Source organism: Echinococcus granulosus (assembly GCF_000524195.1).
Source record: "Echinococcus granulosus chromosome Unknown EG_S00035, whole genome shotgun sequence".
In the NCBI taxonomy this organism is placed as follows: Eukaryota; Metazoa; Platyhelminthes; class Cestoda; order Cyclophyllidea; family Taeniidae; genus Echinococcus; species Echinococcus granulosus.
In genome coordinates this window covers 610,116-636,096 of record NW_020170415.1, presented here as the reverse complement: position 1 = coordinate 636,096, position 25,981 = coordinate 610,116, and the positions used below count along the sequence as shown (strand labels likewise).

General features: G+C 42.3%; 4 protein-coding genes across 4 annotated transcripts in view; 2 read left to right on the top strand and 2 right to left on the bottom strand. All coding sequences in view use genetic code 11, as the record gives it.

The window, feature by feature from the left end:
* Positions 1-5,249: 5,249 nt before the first annotated feature.
* On the bottom strand, positions 5,250-10,525 carry EGR_05090 (hypothetical protein; the record flags this gene model as incomplete). Its single annotated transcript, XM_024494339.1, has 6 exons — positions 5,250-5,383; positions 7,922-8,401; positions 8,748-9,018; positions 9,483-9,607; positions 9,673-9,822; positions 10,516-10,525. 6 exons carry the CDS (start codon positions 10,523-10,525, stop codon positions 5,250-5,252), a joined length of 1,170 nt encoding a protein of 389 aa, XP_024351288.1.
* A 679-nt stretch (positions 10,526-11,204) lies between these two features.
* EGR_05089 (putative Bax inhibitor) lies at positions 11,205-13,198 on the top strand (the record flags this gene model as incomplete). Its single annotated transcript, XM_024494338.1, has 7 exons — positions 11,205-11,266; positions 11,490-11,598; positions 11,699-11,834; positions 11,965-12,111; positions 12,336-12,516; positions 12,776-12,848; positions 13,175-13,198. The coding sequence occupies 7 exons, from the start codon at positions 11,205-11,207 to the stop codon at positions 13,196-13,198; spliced, it is 732 nt and encodes a 243-aa protein (XP_024351287.1).
* A 4,522-nt stretch (positions 13,199-17,720) lies between these two features.
* EGR_05088 (Cell division cycle protein) lies at positions 17,721-23,141 on the top strand (the record flags this gene model as incomplete). The annotated part of the gene is made up of 13 exons (XM_024494337.1): positions 17,721-17,777; positions 17,819-17,873; positions 17,906-18,003; positions 18,041-18,262; positions 18,300-18,703; positions 18,745-18,824; positions 18,860-18,909; positions 18,946-19,016; positions 19,215-19,340; positions 19,414-19,566; positions 21,058-21,183; positions 21,535-21,854; positions 22,951-23,141. The coding sequence occupies 13 exons, from the start codon at positions 17,721-17,723 to the stop codon at positions 23,139-23,141; spliced, it is 1,953 nt and encodes a 650-aa protein (XP_024351286.1).
* A 286-nt stretch (positions 23,142-23,427) lies between these two features.
* Positions 23,428-25,981, bottom strand: part of EGR_05087 (Tubulin alpha chain) — a gene marked incomplete at both ends in the record, with an annotated part of 3,806 nt that continues 1,252 nt past the window's right edge. Inside the window, 2 exons of the mRNA XM_024494336.1 lie at positions 23,428-23,488; positions 23,674-25,228. Coding sequence (XP_024351285.1) covers positions 23,428-23,488; positions 23,674-25,228 — 1,616 coding nt within the window. The remainder of the gene's footprint in view (positions 23,489-23,673; positions 25,229-25,981) is intronic.

Below are 25,981 nucleotides of genomic sequence, written 5' to 3'. Positions count from 1 at the left end.
GCCGATAAGCGAGTTTCCAATTTGTGTTATACGGACGAAACAGTAATATCCATTTAGGTCCTTTGAAAGTAGAATAATAAAGCTGCGCAGCTTTGATCGTGTGCTTAATTCGTCTTTTTGGTTTAGCCGACACTCAAAGAACCGCCTATGTACTCCCACTCCTCAGTATGACCTCCAAAACATGCCAGTAATCCCTCAGCTCTACTGCCCTAGTGGTGGTGGCGGCAGCAGAACGTGAAATCTTTAATAAAGAACAGCCACCTCGATTCCTATTATTGATTACTAAATCTTGACGTGACAGAAGAAGGACTTGTTCTTTGAGTTCTGCAGAAATGCTTTCAAATACTGAACCGACACTAGTAGTGACCGTTGACCGCCTGGCTAGCTCGTTACCGAGTTGTCCACTGTGTAGACATGAAGATGTCAATGAAGTGAAGACGCAATGCCTCCTTTACATTTACTAACTAGATAGAACACATATAGACATGGCTGGACAGCATTGAAGTGGAAACAATGTGGCAAGGAGGTCGGTTCTAGGATGCTTCCCTTGCAGCACCGACGCAGGAAATTGACCAAAGGAAGATCCGTGCACGACGCTTTAGGGGAGAGGAGTGGCTATGTGATACTTTGATTATTAGTCTAACTTCTCGATTACCGAAGGCTTCGGGATTGTACTTCCACTAAACAGCGTGCTCTCTGAGCCATATCACCTACTCCCTAGCCTCTCTTTGCGTCTCTGGCACGCTTTCCTATTGTTATGTCTTCTTTTGTCTTTAGAAAAGTCATGCGACTCTAAAATAATCTTCCTTATTTATTTGCAACACTATTGTTCCTTAGATAGCCTAGTGATTGGAACTCAGCAGCCTTTTAAGCCAGTCTTAGTAGGCTAAATTTGGGCACTTTTTCATTTTTATTTTCATCTTTTTCATGAAATTTATAGCCCACTTTTCGTTTTAAACAGATCCATTGGATGAATGATTGTCGTTTGGAGGAATCAATTTATATTTCCACTTGGTTAAGGTCACTTTCCGTAAAGAAGCTAAGTAACTTAAGACAACAACGCTCTTCTCCTGATTTGATAAAATTTCTTCGCCTGTCTGGTCAATCCTGTTGGCAAATGTATGTAAAGGCGCCACTTCGTTGTACGCATGTTAAATGTGCGAAGAATCGGTGCATCTCTTGAAAAATATGTTTGCGCATCTGTTATCTGCACTTCCCGGATGTTCTACTAGTTATCTTCTGTCTTCAAATCGTGTACAGCCAAATTTCTGTTTTTTTTTTTTTTGCATTTCCGTATTATTAGGAAGTAAAGTTTGTTTGGAATGGCCTATTGTAGCCCTGCTGTAAGTCTTCTTGTTATTCCCCCGTTAGAATTTCTAGCGCAAAAACTTAACAACAACTAGTATCAATACTGAGTACTTCAAATGTCTTCTGCTGTAAGAAGCACCCTTTTTGGGTCCGTATGATACGTCCACTTTACATTGCCACTTCTTCGGTGGGACACGAGCATATCTAAAGCTTTTCAAATTATGCCTTAAAAGAACACCATAAAATGCGATGGAACGCGCCGAGCCTTTCCTGAAAATGAGAGGAGTGATTTATAATAAGGCAGAATATGTATTATTGACGTACAGAAGGGTTGGAGGGGGGAAGCCACTTTTGACCCGAAGGCCACTCCACCCAGTAGAGGGGCAATGGCGGAGCCTTGGGTGCTCACGTAACCAAAACGATTATTTAAACAAAGTATTACAATGGTTCTGTAAATGTATTAGCAAAGGTGCAGAAAATTTTTATTTCACTTGTTGAGATAATCTGATTATAGGTTTCGCCTGTACGTAGTACGGATGTCGTTGACGTTCCTAGCAATCATTACTGGTGAATGGCCTTCCTTTAAGTTGATTCCGCTTCTTTTAATGATTGCACAAACACTTTTATCAAGGTAAAACCCTGCATCTTTGAAGCTTTCCTTGACGTTTCTCTTTTTTTACAGGTAAGTAGAATACACGGGAGTGAACATAACCCATGATTTTGGCATTCTGAATGATCCAACTCTTAATAATTTCATTTGGGCCCCTATGATTCATTTCTGCCCTATTTCAACTGTAAAATTATTTGCTTGCAAAGTTTCATTAAATCCTATCAAGAAATTATTCCTCTGGGCTTTTGACTGTGCCAACTCATTTGTAAGCCTTCTCAAGTGCAAAAGAAATCATATCCTCAGTACCCACGACTTTAGTTACCGTGCGGCATTGTTAAGGCCTGTGGTCAAGATCAAGCTAGATCTCTGAAGCAATAGGCACAGTTGCGCTTTAAGAAGAAACCCAGGAAGCTTTATATCCATCTGCCAGTTCACAATTTCTTTGCCTACTTGATATACCAACTTCCGCATTACTTGCACGTTTAAATAGAGTACCCGCAGTAGAACACTGCCTTCTCTATCACCGTCCTCTTTTAGATTCCTTGATCAAGGCTGTACTTTCTTTCTGGAAACAAAACTGATTCTAAAAATAGAAACCCTTCATGTTTCTTCAAAAAGGGACCGTTATAACCGCTCCCAATTCCAACCTCTTGTAAAACTATCAAAAGTGAGTATATTCCTAGAAAGTTGAGAGTGGCAACAATATCACGTTGGAAAGTACTCCACCCCACCAGTACTAAATTTGCACCAATGAAAGGTAAGGGGAGGACAACAGTTTCAAAAGGCCAAATTGGCATCCCTGTTATTACAAGATGCAAAACGGAGGATCTGCATTCATACTAGAACATTGAAGAAGTACCCTGAGGTAGTGTGAGCAGAATCGTCCAAATCAGCTTTGCTCCACAATTAAATAGTAGAAAAGGTAACCGCTAGTTCACCGGCATTCACAATGGCGTTATTTTGGGACAAGTAGTAGTACCCTCCTAGCATGTTCTGCTTCTACTCAGGTAATATTGGGATAAAAAGGAAGGTATTGAGGAGTTAATCACTGGAACATCTTGTAATACCTAACATCCAAATGGATTTCGTGATACGTGATCCTGTGTAGCATATTCACCAAATCATACCACCAATAGCACCTTAAGCTCCCTGAAGCTAAGTACTAATTGCTGTTGCCACCATATACCTGGATTTGGATAAAATCCCCCCTCCCCCAATACATAGATTACCTCCAACTGTACGAACTATGGTTTTGGACTGCTAGCTCTCCCAGGAGAGAATACATCCATAACTTTATCCAGATTCTTCGTTTTGCATTAGCTGAGAATTGGACATTTATGACGAGATTCCCAAGTCCCTGTGCAGTGTGACCCGAGTCATAATTTCAGCACCTCCAGGCGTCACCTTTTATTGGTTTGTTTCAGTGCTTTTTTTTTCATTAAGTTGCTTCATTAACACTCATTTCATGTTTAAGGTTCAATGTGTTCAACAGCTGCACAAATACATATTGTACCAAATCGCAACTGCCTGTCCTTCCAGATAAATTTATAAAATCATCCTTTGTAACTTGGATAAAATGCAGTTTTTGACTGGCCAAATTTGTAAACGTTACAAGTCATGAGGGAAGGTGAAATAATGAGGCACTTGAAATCGGACGCAAATCTGGTAGTGGAAGGTTGCTCATATGTTTCACGGTTTTTTAAAAAGGCGGTAACCGATCGCACTGCTTGAATAAATACAGGGTTCGACGAGATAATAAAGAAATACGCCTTCCCTAATCGAAGTTTGTTGGTCTTAGTCGATCATTCAATGAGATTCCTCACCTCAGTTATCATCAAAATATTTCTGTACTGGTAAATAACTCCAAGTTATTCACATAGTCTTAGACAATTATATCACATTCCAACGAATGAGTGCGCCATAGGCTCAGAACGATACGGGATTATATCACTTGTGGTTTTCGAAAACCCCTCGTCTTTCTGGAGTTATTTGGTGGTTTACCCGCAAGACGAACCCCATTAATGCATACATTTGACATCCCAAATCGAATCTAGCATATTTTAACGACCCGTACTAAAAAATATAAAGAGACACGCCATTCCCTCGTCGCATGAAACAACCCACCTCCTTTAGATAGCCCCTGGCACTAAAATCTCACTTTACACCGGCACCTCCCCACCTACATTCGAACTTACTACACTGACACGTTCCTAAAGAGGGGAATAAACGTGAAAACAACAGCCTCCTACTGGTGGAAAGCAGTTTGAGCTCAGCAAAACCAACGTGACTTAGGACAAGAGTTCCAAGCATAGGTGATACAGTTTTAACAGCAACATAGATTTTCCCCGCCACAGAAGTGTGGAATGGGAAATAATCGTCCCGGGAATTACTGCACCGGAAAGGGCATTATATGCCTTGAGGCCGATTGATTTCCCCAATTATTCAAACTCACCATCGGTTGCATTCATGGCATGAACTAGAAATCATGTTTATCGACAGATGACGATTGAATTCGACCAGGTGTTTTGGTGATTACCATGAGTAAAGCCGGCACTCTCGCCCCGTACTTCGTCTTCAGAATAGAATCAGACCTACTTTAACAAAGGCATTGGAAGATAATGATCTTAAATTGTGCCTAGATATAGCTACGCCGACAGTGAAAAGGTTTGGGACTCAGATACACTTGTTTCGAAATTTCAAGAAGAAAAATCCTTCCCAGTCTTAGAGCGTTTATTATGACTGTTGCCAAAGTTAAAGTGAATTAATGAGGTACATTCAGTGCGATCACGAATTGTAAGTCACATTTATATGGTTTGGTAAATTGACCATATTACTAACGAACTTGCAGTTTACTCAAAGAATAAACAAATGGTCGCAAATTATAGATCTCAAATACAAAAAAATCTTCAGTAGTGTAATTACCTCACCTACCAAAATCACTTATATATTTTTAAGCCTATCTTAAAACCAAATTTTGATAATAATAACACGAACATTATAGGTAAGGCGACTAGACTTCCTGCATTGCCACTAACAACTTTGCCGCATTTAAGAGGCACTGATAATACGCAAACGAAGGAAAAGTGCGCTTTTAATGGGTAACGTTAAATACTACTCGCATTAATAAGTAGGCTACAATGTTAATGGAAATCGCCTACAGAGTGAACGAATCGGTACATTGGTTGCCCTTGGTGCGATTTCACATGTACAAAACACAGTATGTGCAAACCGGTAAGTGGACAAAGTAATGATTAGGAAACTGATGAGAGAAAAGAGGTGGCGCCTTAGTGTCGACATGAACACGAGAGTGTGCATGCGTCCAGGTGGAACCTCAGGACTTCTCAGACAACATGCCCTCTATGGTACTTCTGATTACAGCCAAAAGAGGTTGCGTCGGCGGACGAAACTCAGCGCTTCTCCTGTCCACCCACAGCTTCCTCTCTGACAGCGGCCCGTCCCAAGTGCCTGCGCGAGGAAACAGCGGGTGGAATATAGTAGAAATCATATCCAATGTAGATGAGTGAATAAATGTATGAGGAAGCCTCTTAATTGAAAAGTACGGAACTAAAGCCCTTTGGCGTATACAGATTAATCAGCACCAACTCAGGCAATGATTATCAACCACAGAACTTTCATTGCACTAGTGGTTCCTAAACTGAGATATTACAATCTTATCAAAGGGACTTGATCCTCAGTCTTAAATTGAATGCACCCCCATGAGCTCTTCGCCACCTGTAAACACAAGTAATCTCCCGTGTTTACAATAATGGAATCAAAAGATAGCGGCCGATTTTGACAGTAATTTCTCCTATTCTAACGACAAGAATCCTCGAATTGGAAAGGGTATCATAGATTCCAGCAATTAATCAATCCAACTGACCTTATGCAGCGGATGAGTTGGTAAGCCTATCCAGAGGAACAAAAAAGGCAAAACAAATCAGCAACAACACCACCCATCGACTGCTCACAAAGTCCAGTTCAATCTCTCAGTCAAGTAACTTCCTGTCATCTGATCATCCTCGTGACCACCCATCACAGCATGAAACGGTTGGTAAGGTATGAGCTATCTCATCAATTCATGTGGCTCAATACGCGCAACTAAACGCCTCCCGAAAAAGCATATTTTGCGTAGCCATGGGTGTGCTACCGGAAAATATATTAAAGTCGATAATGATTACTGGAAGTAAACGTTAATTTTGTGACTACCAAAAGCGTGAAACGCTTTCGTTCACGCAGATGGTATACCACAATGAGAATGCTGCAGTCCCGCTGTATTATTAATCGGCGGGAGGTAGGCGGATAGCAAACGGTTTGATTTGGTGTAAGTGGTGCTTCCAAGTCATGCCTCGGTTCAAAAACTGAAACATTTATTCAACTTTCTTCAGTCCACCAATCTTAGCTCTTCAAGCAAAAGTTAAATTGCGTCCAATAAGCAAGATCATTTGTCTGCGGAGCAGACAACATCTAACGAGGCTTAGAGAAATACCTCATGATAGTTCGAATAGGATATTTTGGGATGAAATCACCAGCCGCACTTGATTTGGATCTACCAATGTAGAAGTTGGTGGACCCTGCGAAAGACTCAACTGCCTTGTTACTGAATGTGTACATGTAAATGTTTCACGACTGGCCCTCAGAACAGTCAAAATCACCTCTAGATTGGCATTTGAATTGTCTACCTTAACTTCATGTGCGTTACTCGGCAAATCCTTTTATTGACTTCGTGGTTAGAATGATCCGACGCAACCCACAACGTACCGTAATCTACCAATTAAAATGAAGTTAGAAAATGTCTCATAAAATCACAAAGGAAGGCATGATGGTAACAATGCCATAAGGAATTCCACCTTGGAAGCGGCAGTTATTAGCCTTCTCTACAATACAATATACGTTAAGAACCAAACCAGTTCAAAACGCATCAACGCGGATATTCTATAACGAAAACAGGACTGAATATTCCTTCAAGAGAATCTGAGAAATCGCTCAAATCAAATACATAATTCCCTCAAAAAAGCCTTTTAGGAAACAAAAAGATGCTATGACCGTTTCAGTCAAACCCTAGGTAGGAATCAGGGGAGGGTTATAACCTGCGGATGATGGCACTTGGTCATGAAGATAAAGATTACAGTTTATGAATAAAGTAGAGAGGTGGTGGAAGGACTCCAAGTCAATCGAAAGACAAAACCTTACGAGAATCGAGCTCAAAAAGGTATTACGAAAATTCGTATTAAGCCTTGGTCATTCTGAGGGCCGCATTTCCGACTAATACGCAGCGGTTGCGGTGTTTTGCTTACTCAGGAATTTATTCCTGTGTGAATGCGTATTGGATCCTGCTGTTTTTGTCTAGAATTCAATCCAAACACAGTCAAGTTTACAAGTTACAAAATAATCCAATGATTGGAATTGCTAAGAACTACCTGGTGTGAGGTACGTTGAAAATTGTGATCAGTAGTTTTACAATCTACTTTTGATAGTTTTGACAGCGCTTCTGTTCATTCTTATCAGGAAAAAACTACTGCTCTTACCACAATCACAATTTTCTCAAATCTAACACAGCCAACGTCTACCTACTGCCACTCATTAGTAAGATCCGGCAAAGTCGCTGTAGATGACCCCAACCAGACTTGAGAACATAAGTTCCTCATGATGGATGTTCGGTTCCAGACTGGGATTACCCACTCCATTTATTATGGAACACTGTACAGTAGTCGAAAAAGAACCCACCCCATAATTCATCGCAAGTAACAAGATGATGAATTTACGCGTTTCCCACTCGCATCGCAACTACAGAAAAAGTAAGTTTTAAGACCATCTTTCCAATAAGCCTTTGATGTGTAGTGCAAATGACTCAATGTTACAATTCACTAAGTTGCCAGACTATTCCATTGCCCGAATCTAGAAATTATGTTTGAAAGTGATGCAACCCCCATTGCACCATCACTTTGATAGGTTTCCCACAGCAACACCAACAGTAGGCTGAATAACCCCCATCTCATCACTCACTAAATGAATGGAGGCCTAGGTAGTTGGCTGTGGCATGAACGAGCATCCTCTGGAAGCCACTGAGAGCCAACGGACTACCACGAACCCACATCCTTCCCTGCTGATTTTCGTTAGACGGAATTGAAGACCTGAGGAGACTCGTGGAGGGTGTCCACACGCGGACGGACGACTCGACCGCTCCAAAGGCCGCCCGTAACTCCGCCTCTACGCGATGGATAAGACAGAGATCCTGTACGCAGAAGCGTCGCTGTTTCTTGCGCCCGCCTTTTGTACCGGCATCGCTGCCTCCAGAATCCTGCTGCCGCTGCTGCTGTTTCACCACGTTACGAATGAACTCGAGCAGTTTCGGTGAGATACTTCCCGGTGTAGGAAAGGCCGCATCGTCAGAACCGACGTCTTGAGGGAAGGGAAGGTCTGTTACCGAAGGGATTCGACTGCCGTCAAATGGTGTCACGATGTCCACCATGTCGCGCAATGCCTCTGAAGCGCAAAAATCGTTTTGAACTACTTTCGTAATGAGAAAACAGTTGCGTTAAGGCCCGACATGACCTGATTTAGTAAAAGCATTGAGGACAAATGGTGGCTTTAATTTCACGTGTGTAAAGGAGGATGCCGCGTTGACGGTGCCGTTCGTAGTAGTTTGCAGCAGCAACCAGTGCACATACCCATTGTAATATGACCATTTGGCCCTTCTGTACTCCAGTAATCAATTTACCTCCACACTTGGGAACTTCGTTACGGCTTCAGGGAAGATGCGGGTGCCACTACATTGTTAAAGTCGGACCACTCTTTTGTTTTTCAAGAGGATCCAAAATAAGAACCTTACCAAAAGCTTCAACAGACGTCTCCAAAGGGTCCTCAAAAATGGGTTCTAGATGCACAACAGGTCGTCGACGCGGGCGGCCCTTGTTTCCACGCCGTTGGCGGCTGCTGTTGTTGTTCCCACTAGCGTTATTGTAATTCTTAGGCGGAGGATGTGTAACCACATCATCACCCATGTCAACGTCATCATCATCGCCAAAAGCTGACTGAGAGGAAAGATTGCCAAGGAGCTCGATCTGTTTTGTCTCCGAGAGAGAGATAAATGCATCCCATATCTCGCGAATGCTAGACGGGGAAGGTCCAGAAAGATGGTTTCCACATTTATATTTCTGTAGAATTATCCATCTATTGAGCACTGTGCTTGACAGAACTAGTAATGCTTCTTCGTGATTGGATAATTACAGCGAAAGATTTAAAGAAAGTGTATCAAAGGATTCATCCGTCCGGAGGAAGCAAAAGCACAAGTAGTGTTTGCGTTGTATAGAAAATAATCTGAGGTCAACAGCAGTTGTTATTGGTGTTCGACTTAATTACAACAATATTACGTAAAAACACAATTTACACAACTTTGAACGCAATACATATGCTTGTAGCCTTTCAGTCAATTTTTAGCAAATAACACCCACGATTCATACATTTTTCCCGGATTTTCGACGCTAAAACTCAGGCTGATTCTGCCACTAGTGTCGAACGAGGTGCTCACTTGTATGTAGGATAGTTTAAGCATAGGGAAAATGACTTGCTCGGCATCCACAAAGAGGCACTTAAATCCGGTATCCTTAGTGGTCCTATCAATCCAGTAGTTATCGATCTCGTCCTCGCCAGTAGCTTCCGTGATCATAGCAAGCGTGCTCAGGTAGGCATCTGGAAAAGAAAGTGGGAACTGCAAGACTCCCAAAAAACAAGACTGAGATGAAGGAGATGACTACCATTTTCATAGCGTCGAATGGCTCTGGCGCCCTTTTTCTGACGAATTTGGCCCTCCGAGGGTTGGGAGTGTTTCTTGCCTCGAAAACGCGATCCATAGGGCAGAACAATGGAAAGTTCGGAAGTCTCACTCTCGGAAGTTCCATCAAAATCTGAGTAGTGGGGGAGTGACTGGGTATGCAAACTAGGGGAGAATGGGGAAACGAGATCAGCCATTTTGACGATGTGAAAAAAAGAATGGAGCACTATAACAATTCAAATGAGTAAGTTAAACCACACGATTACTCCCCTACCTTATAAGGCTTCATTGAGGAGAGCCCACAGCTTTTTACGCTTTTTATTTGAGTGTGAACTCTTGTCACCCATAAAAACACAAATCTTCAGTAAATTGAATATCTAAACCCCTATTTGTAAAACCATCGTGTGCGGGAAAAAAATAAGTAAAAGTTGTTAAGGGTGTCTACTACTTGTTGTAGGTCTAAAAGAGGCTACGCAAAAGCCACACCAGCAGAGCCTGTTTTGAATACAATACCCAAAGAGGATATTACATTTGATCTCGCGTAAGTGGGTTGAGATGCGAAAATCCTCAAAAATACACGCTACATTGATAAGGGAATTCAAGATCGTAACAAAAGTTACTGCCCATGATGGGGAGAGGGAATCGACAGCAGAACCTCAACCACTAATGAGACGTGGAGCAGCATCATTAATGTAGCAATGCATCACCGGGTATGGAGCAAAAAAGCAGTTAAGAAAAAAAGGTAGCAAACCGAGAACGATTGACAGCTAAATCTAAGGCCACCGAAGAGATGATAAAGTAAGAACCAAAACATGCGACTACAAACCTGACCTCATCGTAAGGGGTGAAAGGAGCGGCAGAGAACCAACTGTCACAGCACTTGATAAAACCGCTACACGGAAAGGGTAGGAACAAGAGGGATAATATCAAGATCAGCAAGTAATGGAGACTAATATCTTTTAGATAGCTCAGAAAAATCAGTATGAAAACAATATTATTAGATAAAGGGTAGGAATAGCACAAAGTTAGTCATTTGGTAAAGACCATTCTTGCTTTCGGATGGATGATCAGCTCCATAAACTGGATATGTATTTTCACGTGCGGCACACGTTTATAAAGAATTCGACCACCAAAGTGTGAGTCTTGCAAATAGAAACATTTTCGAGATTCTTGTTTAGCCTGTGCCTTTTACTTCTAATTATGTAATTCAACGAGCCGTGTTGAGACCCAAAAAGTACACGACTTAGCAATAAACGCGAAAGCTGAGGCTATTAAAAAGGGCAAATTCGTTAAACTTGTGAATCATATACTATATCCCGTCCAATTGGGTACGTAATAAAAGTGCTAATGCAGTTTTACAGCGTTTTAAATTTTAAAAATTTTGGCTAAGGGTATAGGAGCGCACTAAAAGACATCGCATGAAAGCTATGGCGTCTTTTTAGATTGTTTTAATGGATCACTTGTTCTGGAATTGGTTTCGTTATACGTCAGATACCACAGGTGTACGGTTTCGTGATGTCACGTACGGGGACTTCTCGTTACTTCGACCCAAATGTGTTGTTCACATTTCGGGATATGTAAGTGGTTTTATTCGAGTGAATCGGAATATGTCCTAATCTGGACTGTATATGTGGCGTTTGTAGTCCATTGTGATTTTGTTTTCGCTATTTTACAGCGTGCCTTGTTCACGTACTTTTACGTTTTTTTGAGTCTTTGGAGCCTTACACCTATGCCTGTAGTCGTTTCTTCTGGTCTCAAATCGTTGCTTGCCCCAAACGATACATTCTTGAAATATTTTAGAGAAAAACCTGTTCAGATTCACCTCAAAAATGTCTACAGTCTTCTCTCGGTGGGGCTTATTGCGGCATCAATCGGGTCGTTTGTTTTTACAACTTCTTCATTGATCCAGGTAGTTTTATTACTAGTTTTAAATGTGAGGATGTGAGAACAACTTATGTTTTGCCTTAAATGGGGCAAGGAAGTTATTCTCTGCTTTTTCTCTTTTACAGCATTGGGCTTTTAGTGTCTTGATCCTCTCCGCAATAGCCTCCATCGTTTCTTGTTGTTACATTATGTTCACGCAACATACCGAATCTCAACTTTGGAGCAGAATGACCGCCTTTTTGGTGTTCACTCTTTCGACGGGTGCGTTAGTTTTGGTTTACGCATTTGAGGCCATTCTGTGATGTAGACTTCATTCCTTTTAACATTGGTTAGGTATAGTATTGGTTATCATTATTGCTGGATCTTCAGCTTTGGGAATTCTTCCTCGTAGGCATCGGACTTGGACCACTAGTGAATTTCGCCCTTCAAGTTAACCCATCCTCTTTGTCCGCTGCACTTTTGGGAACGGCGATTATTTTCGTCGCCTTTACCTTCGCGTCATTACTCACTCGTAAACGTCTTTTCGTCTACCTTGGGGGTGAGCCTTTGATTTGTTATTTCTTGAAGTACTATTTTGGAACTCATTTGGTGTTAGTCACGTAGTAAATTTTCTGGGCGGGTTTTTTAACTTTGGGACTTAAGCCGGTAGTTCACGTACTCTTGAATGTACCTCGGCTGTTTAGATAGGTAAGCTGGCAGGCCAGAGGTTAGGTTGCCGCAACCCCTTGCCTGACGTTATCACTTCTGACATTTGTCTGCTAGGCGTTCTTGGCACGGCTATTGGCGTCATCTCCACCTTCGGACTAATGAACCTCTTCTTGCGGTCGCCAGCGCTTTTCCAAGTGGAACTTTACCTCTCGTTCCTCATTTTCTGCGGTTTTGTCGTCTACGATACTCAACTCATTGTCTTCAAGCGTCAGTTGGGTGATGTGGACTTTATAAGGTGCGCCTTCTTTTGTGGCGCTTGGTATTCATATTTGTGGTTCCCATCTCAGGCAATTTTAAAAGTTTTGGGTTCTAAATCTAAGCATGTATCTAAGAAAGTCAAGTCCAGCAGAACAGAATATTCCTTGAAGCTATTTTAGGCTTAAATGGCTACTTATCCCAGTTAAATTTTCCACAAAATGGGTGCTTAATGATTGGCCTTTTTACTTCCAATTTACTTTACGTCACCTCAGAAGCTACTATTTGTTTTATTTTAGACACGCACTGGATCTTTTCGTCGACGTCATTGAACTGTTCCGTCATCTTTTGATTATTCTCAACTCAAGAAGGGTTGGTTTTACGCTTTCCCATTTTTTCATACTGAGTCCTTATTGTCTTGTCGGTTAATTGTGCTGTAGTCCTTGCAGTCGTTTTTTACAATGCCATCTGTCGTTATGGTTATTTTTGAGTGTTATTTCCTGGTTCTCTCACTATCTTTTTACTTGTCCTATTCTTTTCGGCAATACTGGAATTTCGGTGACGTGATGAACCCGATGTTCAATGCCTTTGCTTGTGTCACGAGTCACGCTAGTTTCCAAGTTGTAACTTGACAATTTATATATTTGTAGTATTTGGTGTAGTGAACGTGTCCAGTCTGCTATTTTTTCCCATTTAAGGAACGCAATGAACGCCGGGAGTAGTGTCAATTTTGAAAGGTCTCTTCGAGGTGACTAACATCGCTGTAACGTCAAGTTGGATCTTATTTCATAATAAACCTACAGTCAATCGACAGTACTATTTCATCTTGTCGCTTACAACTATTTCAGTTTCTAAAACATGTCGTCTCTTCTCTAAATGACTCGATTCTTTGGAGGGGCTCAATTGTCAACGCCTAGGTTTGGTCAATGTTGGGGCTACAGGCACTAACAATCTCAGTCAGGTAGCCATCGTTAGCTGCTGGTTGGCGAAGATCTCCCCTGTTAGACTCTGGGCATGCATTTTTAAAAACGCGGTTTTGGAATTGGATAAGGTTCACGACTCGCTGGTGCCCCGGGCAGTTGTGCGTGCGTTCCCCGATTTGGTTGACTTTCGGACTAGCCAATTTTGTTTGGCCTTGTCGACCTGGCACCAGTGGTTAACCGTACTAATTGTGGGTTTGGGCACCAGATTTGTCGACTTGTCAGGATTCACCACGTCAAACTGGCCTCTCAGTTCAGTTAAGTCGAATCAAATAGTCGGGAATGCATGAGTACTTCGTCAGTACTTAACGGCGTCATCCAGTTGAAGCCCCTGGAACCGGTACACAGGTACGGAGTGAACAAAAAGGTTAGAAGGGACCCACCTGAGACTAGTTTTGGGGTTCGTGGGTGGTGGACTGGGCTTAACTTTCGTGGTGGTCGACACTCACTGTCTTCTGTCTGGTGTTTTTTCATGAATCGGTCATTCCCATAATACATAATTCCATACTAGCCTTCTCTCAGCATCTGCCATCACCCAGTCTGCCGCTTTATTCGATCTTATAGCTGCTTCTTTCCGCGAGTGCAATGTTTTGGATCAAGATTCCCACTTTATTGCCAACAAGGTTGTGAACACTTAGGGAAAAGGATCGCTCATCCCCTTTTACATGCGTACGGCTTGATTATCGTAATTCGGTCTCTGCTTTGTAGTAACCGAGAAACCACGAATTGCCTACGCGTTCCCCCGTTTGGCCGCGTATCCCTCCGCATTCAAGTGAACGTCACTGGAAGCTTGATGGGATTCATAACTACCGCTTTTAAAGTGTATTTCGGTGTAGAAAGAGGCAGCAATTTTATGGGAGAAGTTATAAGCGTTAATGATAAGACTGAAATTTTAATAATAGTAGAAGAGCTTAGATGCAAAGCAAAATGAGAAAAAATATGGCTATCGCCATACGATGATATCATGCTGTGTGGAAGCAACACAGCCACCAATGGAAAGCCTCTTGAGGGAGCCAAAGGGACCACGGGGTCGGAGGGACAATGTATTAACATTTGTTAGGTGTGTTGCTCCTTTATCTATCACATGCCTTGTTTTGTGGTACCCGGGCACCACCCTGGCAACAAATCAACTCGCAGACACCGATTGAGAGCGCAGATGCGTACATTTGTGTGGTACGCGGCTAAAAGCGGTCTGATTTCTTTATGCAAGCCCGAGGTTTGCGGCTTGTGGTCGAAATTCACCTAAATACAATGAAAATATGAACAGAATCCACCTCTTTATATGTAATTATGAAGCTAAAATAGGGTTTTATGGTATTATTGGTAAATTTAACTGGCATAAGAATTCTGGTTTAATTTCTCTCAGTAAAGGTTTTATTTCAAAATAGTGCAATTTTGGGACTCCTTAAAACTTTGATTTGCTTATTCTGTCCCTTTCTAAGCAGCGGCCCTAAGCTTTTCTACGACACTGCATCAAAATCCCACCTTAGGTCAACGGTTATGCTCTCTACCCATCATCATTTGTAAATATCAAAGCATCGAAGTAAAGTGGTGGCTAAAACAGGAACGTTCCTAAAGTGGTAGCAGTGTTACCCGTAAAAAAATCTGGGATAATGCAGCGATCTACAATTTTAGCGCGTCGAGACTTCCCCTGAAGACAGAAGAAGACGTAGTATTAAAGGTAAGAAAATGAACCGCCAGCGTAGAGAAGGGCTGAGGGCTACTGGAATGGTACAGAGGCCGTGCCGTCCATCGGAAGCACAATCATGGAACCTCAAATGTCCGCGAAGCTATATGGGAGTTCAGCAAATAATCAAGGTATTACCTAGCTCCCCTCTCTTTCAAGCGTCGTCCCCATCGCCGCCCTTGGTCAACCTACCTAGTCGGGCATCACAACGTATTTAGTGCTACACGACCAATACCCACGAACCAACCGCACTACTCATCGAATTTGCGTGCAACTGTAAAGGCATTTGACCACCATGTTACCGCCCCTCTTGGCAATTCTATTGGATCCGAAGTTTCGCCCGAGTTGGAAGGGAAACTGTCTAGAGAGTTATCACATATGTCCTTGACCCGCAGGCCATGACGTTGGATGGAAGTACTACTGCCGCACCCACTTGACCAAAACGAAAAGTTAAACGAACAAAGTACTACACAATCAAAGAATTTTGGAGCCCAATTCTTAGATTTGGTAAAGTACTATTCAATAGCACCGTCATCAGCCTTGCGACTGCTTTTATTATGACTACATGTGACTACCTGTGATCTCTATGCCTGTCAGTCATGATGCCCTTAACATCACGTTCACTACTGGAATCTCTGGATAGTATTTGCCATCACTGTCAAGACGTTTTATTGTTCTAGCTTGACATAATTTGACTTTTCATTCGAGGGTATGATCTAGTGAATAAATGCTAGAGGTAACGTAATTACAAAACTGTTCAGTCAATCGTGCGCTTAGATAGGGATCAGGGTCCTACTCAAACACGCAAGACCTTTTGAATCTTCTATAAATTGTTCCTTCGGCAAAAGATGCTTTCATGGCCGATCATAAAGGTCTTCACTAAACTGCCACCATATTACTTCGAATTTCCAAGCATCATCGGCGTGCTTCGTGGAGGAGGAAACATTTCCAACAAAGGCCAAAGGCTTGGGCCTATTCTTAAGCCCGAATGACGCGGTGGCATTTAGAATGCAATCACTAAATCCTTGTAATAGGTGATCATATACGAAGTATTTTTCCCCTGGAAATGGAAAACTAGGGTGTAGTTGGATTGAGGCGTTTTTATCAGTGCGAATTCATACGGAACTTTACTTCAAGACAGCTATTGATGTAACTGGCTGTCATTTTTATAGCGAATGGGGAAAGCTGTCATATTTATGGCTATACTGGTGCATCAGATCCTGTACATTTGTCAAGTTTATTGAGTCACACACTTATGTACATTTTTTGTTTACACCGTCTCAATGACAACGCGTAAGTACGATGGCCCATAAGACGACTCCAGTTCAAGGTGACAACTGTGCCCTCTGTGGAGCTCTATCCCCCTGGCTTTTTGAGTTGTTTGTTCTTTGTGCAAACAAACCTACTAGTGGGAAGAAAATGATGCTGATTCCGTTGCTATTCTATGAAATAAAGATACACAATTTTGGCGGTATTTCATTTACGAAAGTTTTCAGGTTATCACAGCTTAGAGAGCAGCGGCGTTTACTTCCTCTTCGTGGTCCTTTCAGGCATGTAGTTTGCACAAACCGACCCCATGTCACTTGAAGTATTCCTGATGGGGTCCAATATCCTGAGTCATTAAATCCAGCGATACATAAGAGTCCCAATTTTTCTTCTATGAAGAGGCTTTTGACCCTGGTAAATAAAGGCCATGATGTTAAGTACAGTGAAAATGAATCACAAAACCTCCACCCATCTGTATGCCAACCACCACGTGAATCCATGTCATGGGTGTGGCCACTGTTTGATCATGTGCATTTTCTGTAAGCAGCCTCTGTGTGGAAAGAAGTTACTGCCTAGAGATACATAGGAAGGCGATGATGAATTCAACAACACAGACATTGTAGATATTACCTACAATATTTTTAGAAACGCAGACAAGTGGAGTACATAAAGGCATGCTGTTAGGTAAAATGAGCATGCCGCATGTGTGCGCTTAGTTCTGGGAATCAAAATTGCAAATCTGGTCTTGCATCAAAGATATTTTCACATTGATTCCTGAGGGTTAAATATTTGGGGTGTATTCCCAAATAGTAATGCTAAAAAAGAAGTAACAACCAAAACCGCAAAATATGTACATAACGTACTTATTTCAATTTGAATCTGGTGTTCATTTGTGAATAGCATAAGGGTCAATGATCGTGCATTTGTACGGCTATGCTTACCGATTCAATTAAAGGTAGGTGAATTATTGCGAGGAAGTTAAGCAACATGCATTCATAAGTAAGTCTCTTTTAATAACCAGATGAAACAATCTATATTTTTGAATTATATTCTGATGTCATTATCGGCCGCCTCATGTGGGGTATACCATGCTTATTGGGCCAGGTTTGAACATTGAACTTGATTTGAGATATCGGTTGTAAATTATTGCCACTGGTGGGTATCTAGACTATTTTTTCGCAACAGAGTTGTAATTGGACTATATTTCTCCCTTCTTTTAAGTTTAAACTTTTTAGTTTATTTTTATTAAAAGTAAACAAGCTCACGTTTTATTGGTTGAAAATAGAAGGGGACGAATTCAAGTACTTTGCAATGAGTTGTGATGATGCTAAGTGCTTGCGTGCACTAATACAGAGATGTGTAAAAATGGTTTGTTGAGGCCAGTAGAGAACTAATTATTACCTTTGTAGCATCAGCACCGATCGGCTATTTTTTGGGCTGACAAATTAATAAACCTATCTAAAGGTATGCTAAATTATCCCAACTACTTCCCGTAGACACCATCAAAGACACTCTTCTGCTTGCCGATGTCTTGATTAATTCAGGTCAATATCGTAGAACAATCGACCTCTTAACTAGAAATGATAAACTACGGGTTAGTTGTAACGTTTGCTCTAGTAAGTATCCATTAGGACAGTTATTATGCGCGTTTTCTTGTTGCCCAATGCTACTTCAAATGCAACGAATTCGTTGAGGCACTTAATGTTTTGGAGAATTTGGAAAGCTTTCAACAGAATCTTCTCAAGTCAACATCTTGTTCCTTCATTAATTTCTCAAATCCCGACGTCCAACACGATGTGGCGTTAAGCGGTTCAGATTCTGTGTATCTTCCGGATGGCGTTAGTCATGTTATGGTATTTAAAACTTTCATTTGAATCCAATGAATCTCAGCTAAATAGCAGCGTTGCTCTCCTACGGGGACACGTTCACGAAGCACTTAACAATCTTGCCTTGGCAGTAAACTGTTACAAGGAGGCGTTCCGATTGGATCCTTTCTGTTTTGAGGCTCTGGAAAAGTTACTGAAGCTGGAGGCCCTCTCCGACGATGGTTTATTATCTTCTTTTATTAACTTTTTAGATGAGAATCGGATTTCAAAGCTAGAATTTCCTGAGTTTTCGCAGGCCCTATCATCTGCCACCAAAAACATATATTCGTGCAAAGTTCCTCAAGGCAATCCGGCTGGTAGTTTTGTGGAAATGATACCGCTGAGAAATAGCGTGGATGTTCTACTCACGCAAGCTGAGTATTTTCTGTCCATCAATCACTACAGGAAATGTTTCGAAATAACCTCACGGTATGTCCAGCACTAATGCTCGTTTTCACTTATTGACTTAGCATCCTGGCAAATGATCCTTTGAATCCAGAATGCTTACCTGTTCACATATCCGTTTTGAAGATGCTCGATAAATCGAACGGTAAAGTAGACTACTTTTCTTCATACTGTTTTTAGATCTATTCATGCTTGCAAACAACTTGGTTAGAATCTTCCCAAAGTGTGCTGTAAGTGTGCCTGATTAGAGCTAATCATTAAAGAAGGTTTCTTGGTTCGCGACGGGCTCCTATTATCTCTGTACTCACAAAAATGATTTGGCCAAGCGCCATCTTCGGTGAGACTTGCGGTTATCTCTTACACCCATTTTACGTCCTAGCCTTGAAAAGGACTACTCAGAAACGATTAGGTCTGCCGGTATTTCTGAATTATTTTTCACAACTAGGTTTTCTTAGGCGGTAAATTGGACAGTTTGTTATTTCTAAGGCTGTGATGTTAGACGTAGGGTGTTATTTGGGTTCTGTTTCGTGGATAGGAAAGCTACTCAAGAAGACCGTCGATTTGGACCCGCATGGTTGGCATTGGGACACGCTTACGCTGCCGACAGTGAGCACGATCAGGCTATTGCCGCCTACTGCACCGCCGCTCAAATCGTTCGACAGTGAGCCTTCCTACTTATTTACCCCCTTATTCGCACGTACTATCTGCAGTCCTGAAACATTCGTCTCCCCTAGTTCCCATATGCCAATGCTGTACATTGGAGTGGAATATAGTTCGAGCGGAAATCAGGCTCTAGCAGAGCGCTTCATGCAACATGCTCTCCAACGCAGTCCCTCTGATCCTGCTGTTCTCCACGAATTGGGGACTCTAGCTCTTAGCCTCAAACGGTCAGTCGCAAACTATATTTCGACTTTATTGGCAGCTGTGGCTTTTTTTAGTAGCGATTAGCGTAGCACTGAGGATAAAAGCTTCTTCTCGTTCATTTTAGCGAAGGTAGAATTTGATCGTGTCCTTTTGTTTTGCGTTATCCTTCATTCTTTGCAAAATGCGGATCCTTCCTAATGACGGCGTATCAATCCCACTAGCTTTGAAACCATTATTGCTTTTTAACCTCACAACGTTTAACCATAAAATAGGATTTTACCATGTTCGACCCATGTCTTCTAGCAGAAGTAATCAAATCACCTGCATGCTCATCGTTTCCCAGATTTGTTGTTTCTCCAATCTTCGAGGGGGTTAATCGTGAGGTATAGTTTAGCCTTTAACATTATTCGACCTAACGCTGAATTGTAGTTTTTCCCTAATGGCTGTAAATGCAATTAAGATGGGATTCTATCCAAATTGGGTTTTTTTTCGCTTATTCGCTCATACAATTTTGATTCAGTGCGCCTAGAATGTTGAAAATGATTGTCAAATTGTTACCTTGATTTTGTCAGTAGGAGTTGTCGGTAGAACTTTTAAGCTCTGTTAATACTAAACTACCAACCGCTCTTATGTATTGACTTACTTTTGCATTCGCCTGCAAATTGTGAGGTCTACGTTTTACCGCTAAGTGTCGTCAAAGAAATCGGTTTTTCTCAGTTATCTTGGCTTTATTCGCTGTTTTTCAGATTCGGTTCCATGCAAAGTAAATGCTGTGGTGAATATGAAGTACTATTAATCTCGGGACTTTATTTCACCTGCTTAATTGCATAGATATGGTAGAGAACGAAAGTTGTAGTATACCTGCATCAAGTTTGATCTTTGTGGCAAGTTCTTAATAAAGTGCGAGCTTGTGGGGTAAACCTTCTATTGGGGAAACCGATGCGAAACTTGTGACGTAGTGAAACTGTCATCTATACATTAATTTTCTCCTCTTTTGATTTCAAGCAAAGCGAGACCTATGCGGTGATCTTTTATCCAAGACATTAAATTGTAAACTGGAATCTGATCCACAATATCGACTAAGCTACAGCTCCGGTGTAAAGGGTTTTTATTACCTTTTATTAAATGGAAACTGGAAAGTTATTTTTTTGGTCGTCATCTAGCACACCTGAGTCCTTGCAGTTCTTGTGGGCTCTTAGTTCACGACTCTTGGGATTGTCTGGGTGCTCTTTGGAATTATTACCTTTAGCTTCAGCATCAAAGACCTTTGCTCATCCTCATGTTATTTGAGGCATTTATAGGCAAGAAACTACTTTGAAATGTGCTAAAACTTTTTTATGATTGATCAGATCACAAAATACCTTGAGGTGGAGTCGTACCATGTTTGGTCGACTTTTTACCATCCTTTGATGTTAGGGTCTTTTAATTTGCAAAATAAAGGTTCTAGAGTGTAAATCTTTTCAATAAGACCTTTAGCGGGTGATTCAAACTAACCTTCTTCTGTATGATTTAAGGTACAACAAAGCGTTGAAGCTGTTGAAGCAGGCCTATCACAGCATCTCCCAACTCAGTGGTCAAGTTATTGCGCCCTATTGGGAACCCCTACTCAACAATTTGGGTCACGCTTATCGCGAACTTGGGTGCGTTCCACTACTTTTACACCTCATCATTGTCGGTTTTCTTTTGACTAACACGTTTGTTACCAGCGTTACATATGTTACATATTTTCTTTATCAGTTTATAGCAACTAGTCTCACCAAATAGTTTAATAAACAGAGTAGCAGAGTCTAAAATAATAATATGGATGCAAGATGTCCTTATTGTAAGGGCAATTTCACTCCTTTTATTTACTGGCCGGCAATGGAATTAGTAAAAAATCTGAAGAGCTTGTTGTCATGTCAGAACTGCAAAACGTGGGCTGTGACGGTCGATTTTATTTGTAAACTCCGATGGAGAATTTGTTAATGACCTTCTCACTCGCTTGTTTGTAGTCACTTTGAGGAAGCGTTGAAGATGCATACCGCAGCGCTGAAGCTGGTGGAGAACTCACCAACTACGCTGGAGACCATGGGCTTGATCTACGCCCAGATGGGTCGCTACGGAGAGGCCATTCGTGCCTTGCAGACCGCACTGCCCCTGCACACCTGCCGCACTGACTCCACCACCGCCGTAGACCTCCTAGACATTTGCGTGCGCCAGTACGCCCGACAGCTAGAGGTGCCACTCTCGTTGGCTCCGACTAACACTGTCAATGCTACTGCTAATGATGTGGTTATCACCACCCATAATGATGAGTTCGAGGTTGGACGAGGTGGGTTTTGGGAAGAATTCAAAATACCTCTATTTGACTGTGTGCTAGTGTTGGAATGGGAAGATAATGGGCAGGCTCTGGTAGAAGACAAACAGAGGCGTTCTTTTCTTGTGTGCAGCAATTGGAAATGCCAATCGTCAATAATGACGACTACTCTGTCGGACAAATTGATTCTGAATCTCACTGGCCCCAATGGTCGGTAGTAAACTTTAAAGGTTATCACTTTGTCGTTCACTCCGTTAGCATACGCCATAAAAATTGTACTTTTGGATTTCGGATTAGCTACCGATTAATAATGAGTTTTTTGGTTAAATACAGGCAACCGTGTCGTTGTTCATTACCCAGCAATCCACTATTGTGCACCGCATTCCCAAAAGGCTGCTTGCTTTCTCTGTGTGTTTAGTTATGTGTAGTGGACCGTAGAGGAGATTTTTCACTTCCTAAAGGCCAAACAATTACATGCGATTTATCGACGCAAATTGATACAACTCGACGGTGGTCAAAAAAAATCTTCAGAAATAGTCGGGACTAGTTCATCAATCAGGTGAAAGTCATATTCTTATGAGACAATGTAAGGCTTTATGCCATCGCAAAACTTGACCACGGAGAGACCTCATACCATTTTGTGTTTCCCTAGCATTAGATAATTGCTTGTAAAGTAGAATAGACATTCTGAAAATAAAGTGAGCTAGAAACGGGTTTATCTATGACTGGGGGAGTCTCCTTTGCTTCCAGTAACAAAACGTATAAAAAAGTAGAATTGGCAAACTTGTCTCATTGGAGGAGGGTGATAGATTTGTGTATTCCAATAGAAGATATTAAAAGCCTCCTACAGCTCCCTAACTCCCATTACGAAAGCTGCATCTTATTGGCGCACCCGTGGTTTTATCACGGTATCCTCATGGCGAAAAACACCCCATCTCCTAACAGTGTATATCTTCCAAAACAAAGCATCTAAGGTTGTAATATTGCGGTATTTTAGCGTTCCGTGATTGAACTACCTCTCTCACTTAACTCATTACGCAATGGGAGAAATTAAACCCGTACTCATAAAGCGATAAAAGTACTGTGACTAATTTCTTTCCGCTCTTCGCAGATATCAATGAAAGTCCTCCGAAAGAACCCTTCCAGTTGTTGGATTACTCCCTGTCAACGACACCTCCCCCGGGCATCCCTAGCATAAAGGACGACTTGGACATCTTTCAGGTCAGTGCTCCTCTACCGCAGAAATGCGCTCCCTCCGGCGCTGCCGATCCCGCTGAAGACGTCTCGATGGAACTCGATTAGAACAAACTGGAGCTCCGTGCCTCTTCTATTTTTGTACAATCCGCACACGTTTTAGTGCATTTTTGCCGGCATTGTGAATGAGGTAAAAAATGCTGTGTATAGGGCAAAGTGATTTAAAATGCAGACCTTTTCTCTAAATTAACACGTCTCCTACCAGCATCACGTAGATGTGGCGCTCCACGAATGTGGTACGCGTTGGGTACCAGTTTATGATAACTGATTCCACAAAATTGTCTCAAACAGTTTTGAATCGCCACAATACTATTGGTGTCGGTGTAAAATGTAACTAATAAATCATTTGGGCTGCCGCGGTTAATCGCCCTTTGAAACCTTGATGGCAAGCATTGCTAAAAATAAAGAATAAACAGAGGAACAATATAATTTCTACAAAACGTCTTAGTGGAAATTAGCACAAACTTTAGGGGGTACGAACTGGAGTTACTAAAAAGCGAGGCTCCTCTTGCTCTAACACCTCCAGAATTGTGACTGAAAGGTAGGGAAGGGTGGTATGCCGTTAGGGCGCGCATCCCACATAGTCCATGGAGGGAATTCCTCCGTTTCCGCCTGCTGTTGGTTGAATATGTTGAAGAAACCGTATGGGCATCCTTGCTCAATTTCCTCAAACATCCCCGGGGAGGGTGGTGCAACGCTTCTTCCTCTGTACGCTACAAGAGGCCTTTCCGACCGAATTCTGTTCCGTGGACGTGTATTGGACATATTAATGCTCAAAATGGGACGCGGACTGTATGGATTTGGAAATCCGCGACCTGCACAAGGCCCATTCAAAATCGGTTGACAGGGGGTACTCGGACCAGGTATTCTCTCTCGCATTCTCATATTAATGTGCAGATGTTCGGGTGGTCTTTGTGGTGCTACAGTTGCTCCTCTCATGGTCGGAGTCGTAGTGTTTGTAAACACCATCGGACAACCGCCGTCTTCCGATTCGGTCGTCTGTTCGGGACAGGCTTCAGCAGAGGCATCACGATCCACCAAATTGACATACTCGTTAATGAGGCCGCAAAGCTCATCCCTAGCCTCCTTCAACTCAGCCTCCTCCAGCCCCTCACACACAAACCAATGGATGAAGGCGCATTTCTTAAAGAGCATGTCAAAATTATCCACCGTCGACTTGAACGCATCACTCACTGCTATATTTCCCGCGATCATACACACTGAAGTAGGCGCAGCCGCCATAGCACAGGTGGGCACTGTAACTGGGGGAAACGGCGTGACTCCCACCTTGAACTTGTTGGGGCACCAATCCAAAAAACCCTCTGCGATTGCAAACTCTGGGTTGTATCGCACATCTCTCAGCGCTGCAACCACCTCACCAGTGGATGCTACTCCACGATACAGCAGAGCGACTGAGATGAAATACCGTTTTTCGATATTGCAATCCAAAGTAATTGCCTCTTGACTGAAGACCCTGCGAGTGATGGTTGGGACACTGATTACCTCGTGGTGCTGATTCGCCTTGGCGTAGAGAGGAGTGGTGCCGACAATAGGGAACCGGATGCGGGGGTAGGGGATGATGTTGGTGAGAAGCTCTAAAACATCGGCGTGTTGGTTGCCCATAAAGGCGAATCTGTGTGAGAGGTAAATGGAGCTGACAAGCATGGCAACAAAGCGGTTTAGCGTGGTGTAGGTCGGCTTTTCAATTAACATCTGCGCAACACAACGATCGGTGATGGCTTTGTTATCCATCAAGAGAGAACAGTCCAGAGTATCCATGGTGGCTTTCATGGACAGAAGGGTATTGTAGGGATCTACAGTAGACTGGGAGCAAATTTTGGATGGGTAAATAGTGGTGGAAAACCGTGCTTTCTTGACGTACTCCTCGAAGAGACATTCCAGGAGAAGAGCAGTAAGGCCAGAGCCGGTTCCACCGGCTAATGAGTGAACTACATTGAATCCTGCAAGACCGTCGCAACGCTCCGCCGTGATACGGACCTGCTCCATTAGTGGACCAAGCATCTTTTTGCCGACATTGATGTAGGCTCGCGCGTAGTTGTTCGCTGCATCCTCCTTACCAGTCAAAAGATTACTCGCTTTCCACAACTTTTTGTATGCACCGACTCGTATCTCATCTGTAGAGCAGATATTACCAACTTTCTTGATAAAGTGCTGCACCACAATTTACAGTGACGTAAGAATGGTTGGTTCGAGACCTAATGCATGCTTTTACTTCACCTCTTTGAAAAGTGCCCTTAAAACGCAGTGTCGCGCCAACTTTACGGCCGAAAAATTGATTGGATGCTATACAACGTTCATTTAACGATAGCAGTTGACTCGAATGCCATCAATGGTGACACAAAAATCGCACCCTAGTTCCGTCACTGAAATAACCCCCAAAATCCCTTACTTTTTTAATTACAAACCAAAATTTATTCGAAAAGTGATATTCTTTTTAACTTCTACTCAAACAACTATTTTTTATCAAATTACACCTATAGAGTTAAAGTCGATCACAAACCAGAAGTAATACTTTTCACCTTAGGATAAGTGTAATGCAATGGCGGTTTATTGGTAAGGTGCCACTTTTGTACTTTGAATTAGCCTTCTTGTACCTCGCTGGGTGGGCTTGTCTTCGGGCCATGCCAATAGCCCAGATACCTTCTCTGTACTAAATATATATTCTTCCCCCAGTGTTGTGTTTTCTTTCGTCTTCATAGAAGTCTGGGGATGCTACATTGGTGGCAGCGGAAAGCGAACCCGATCTTAAAGGACATGTATCCTGATTTTCCACCTCTGCGTGATAAGCCTTAGTGGCGCGGAAGAAGTCCATATGCCACGGATGGGAGAATGGTGATGACCCCTAATAGAAGGGTTGAAGTTGACGT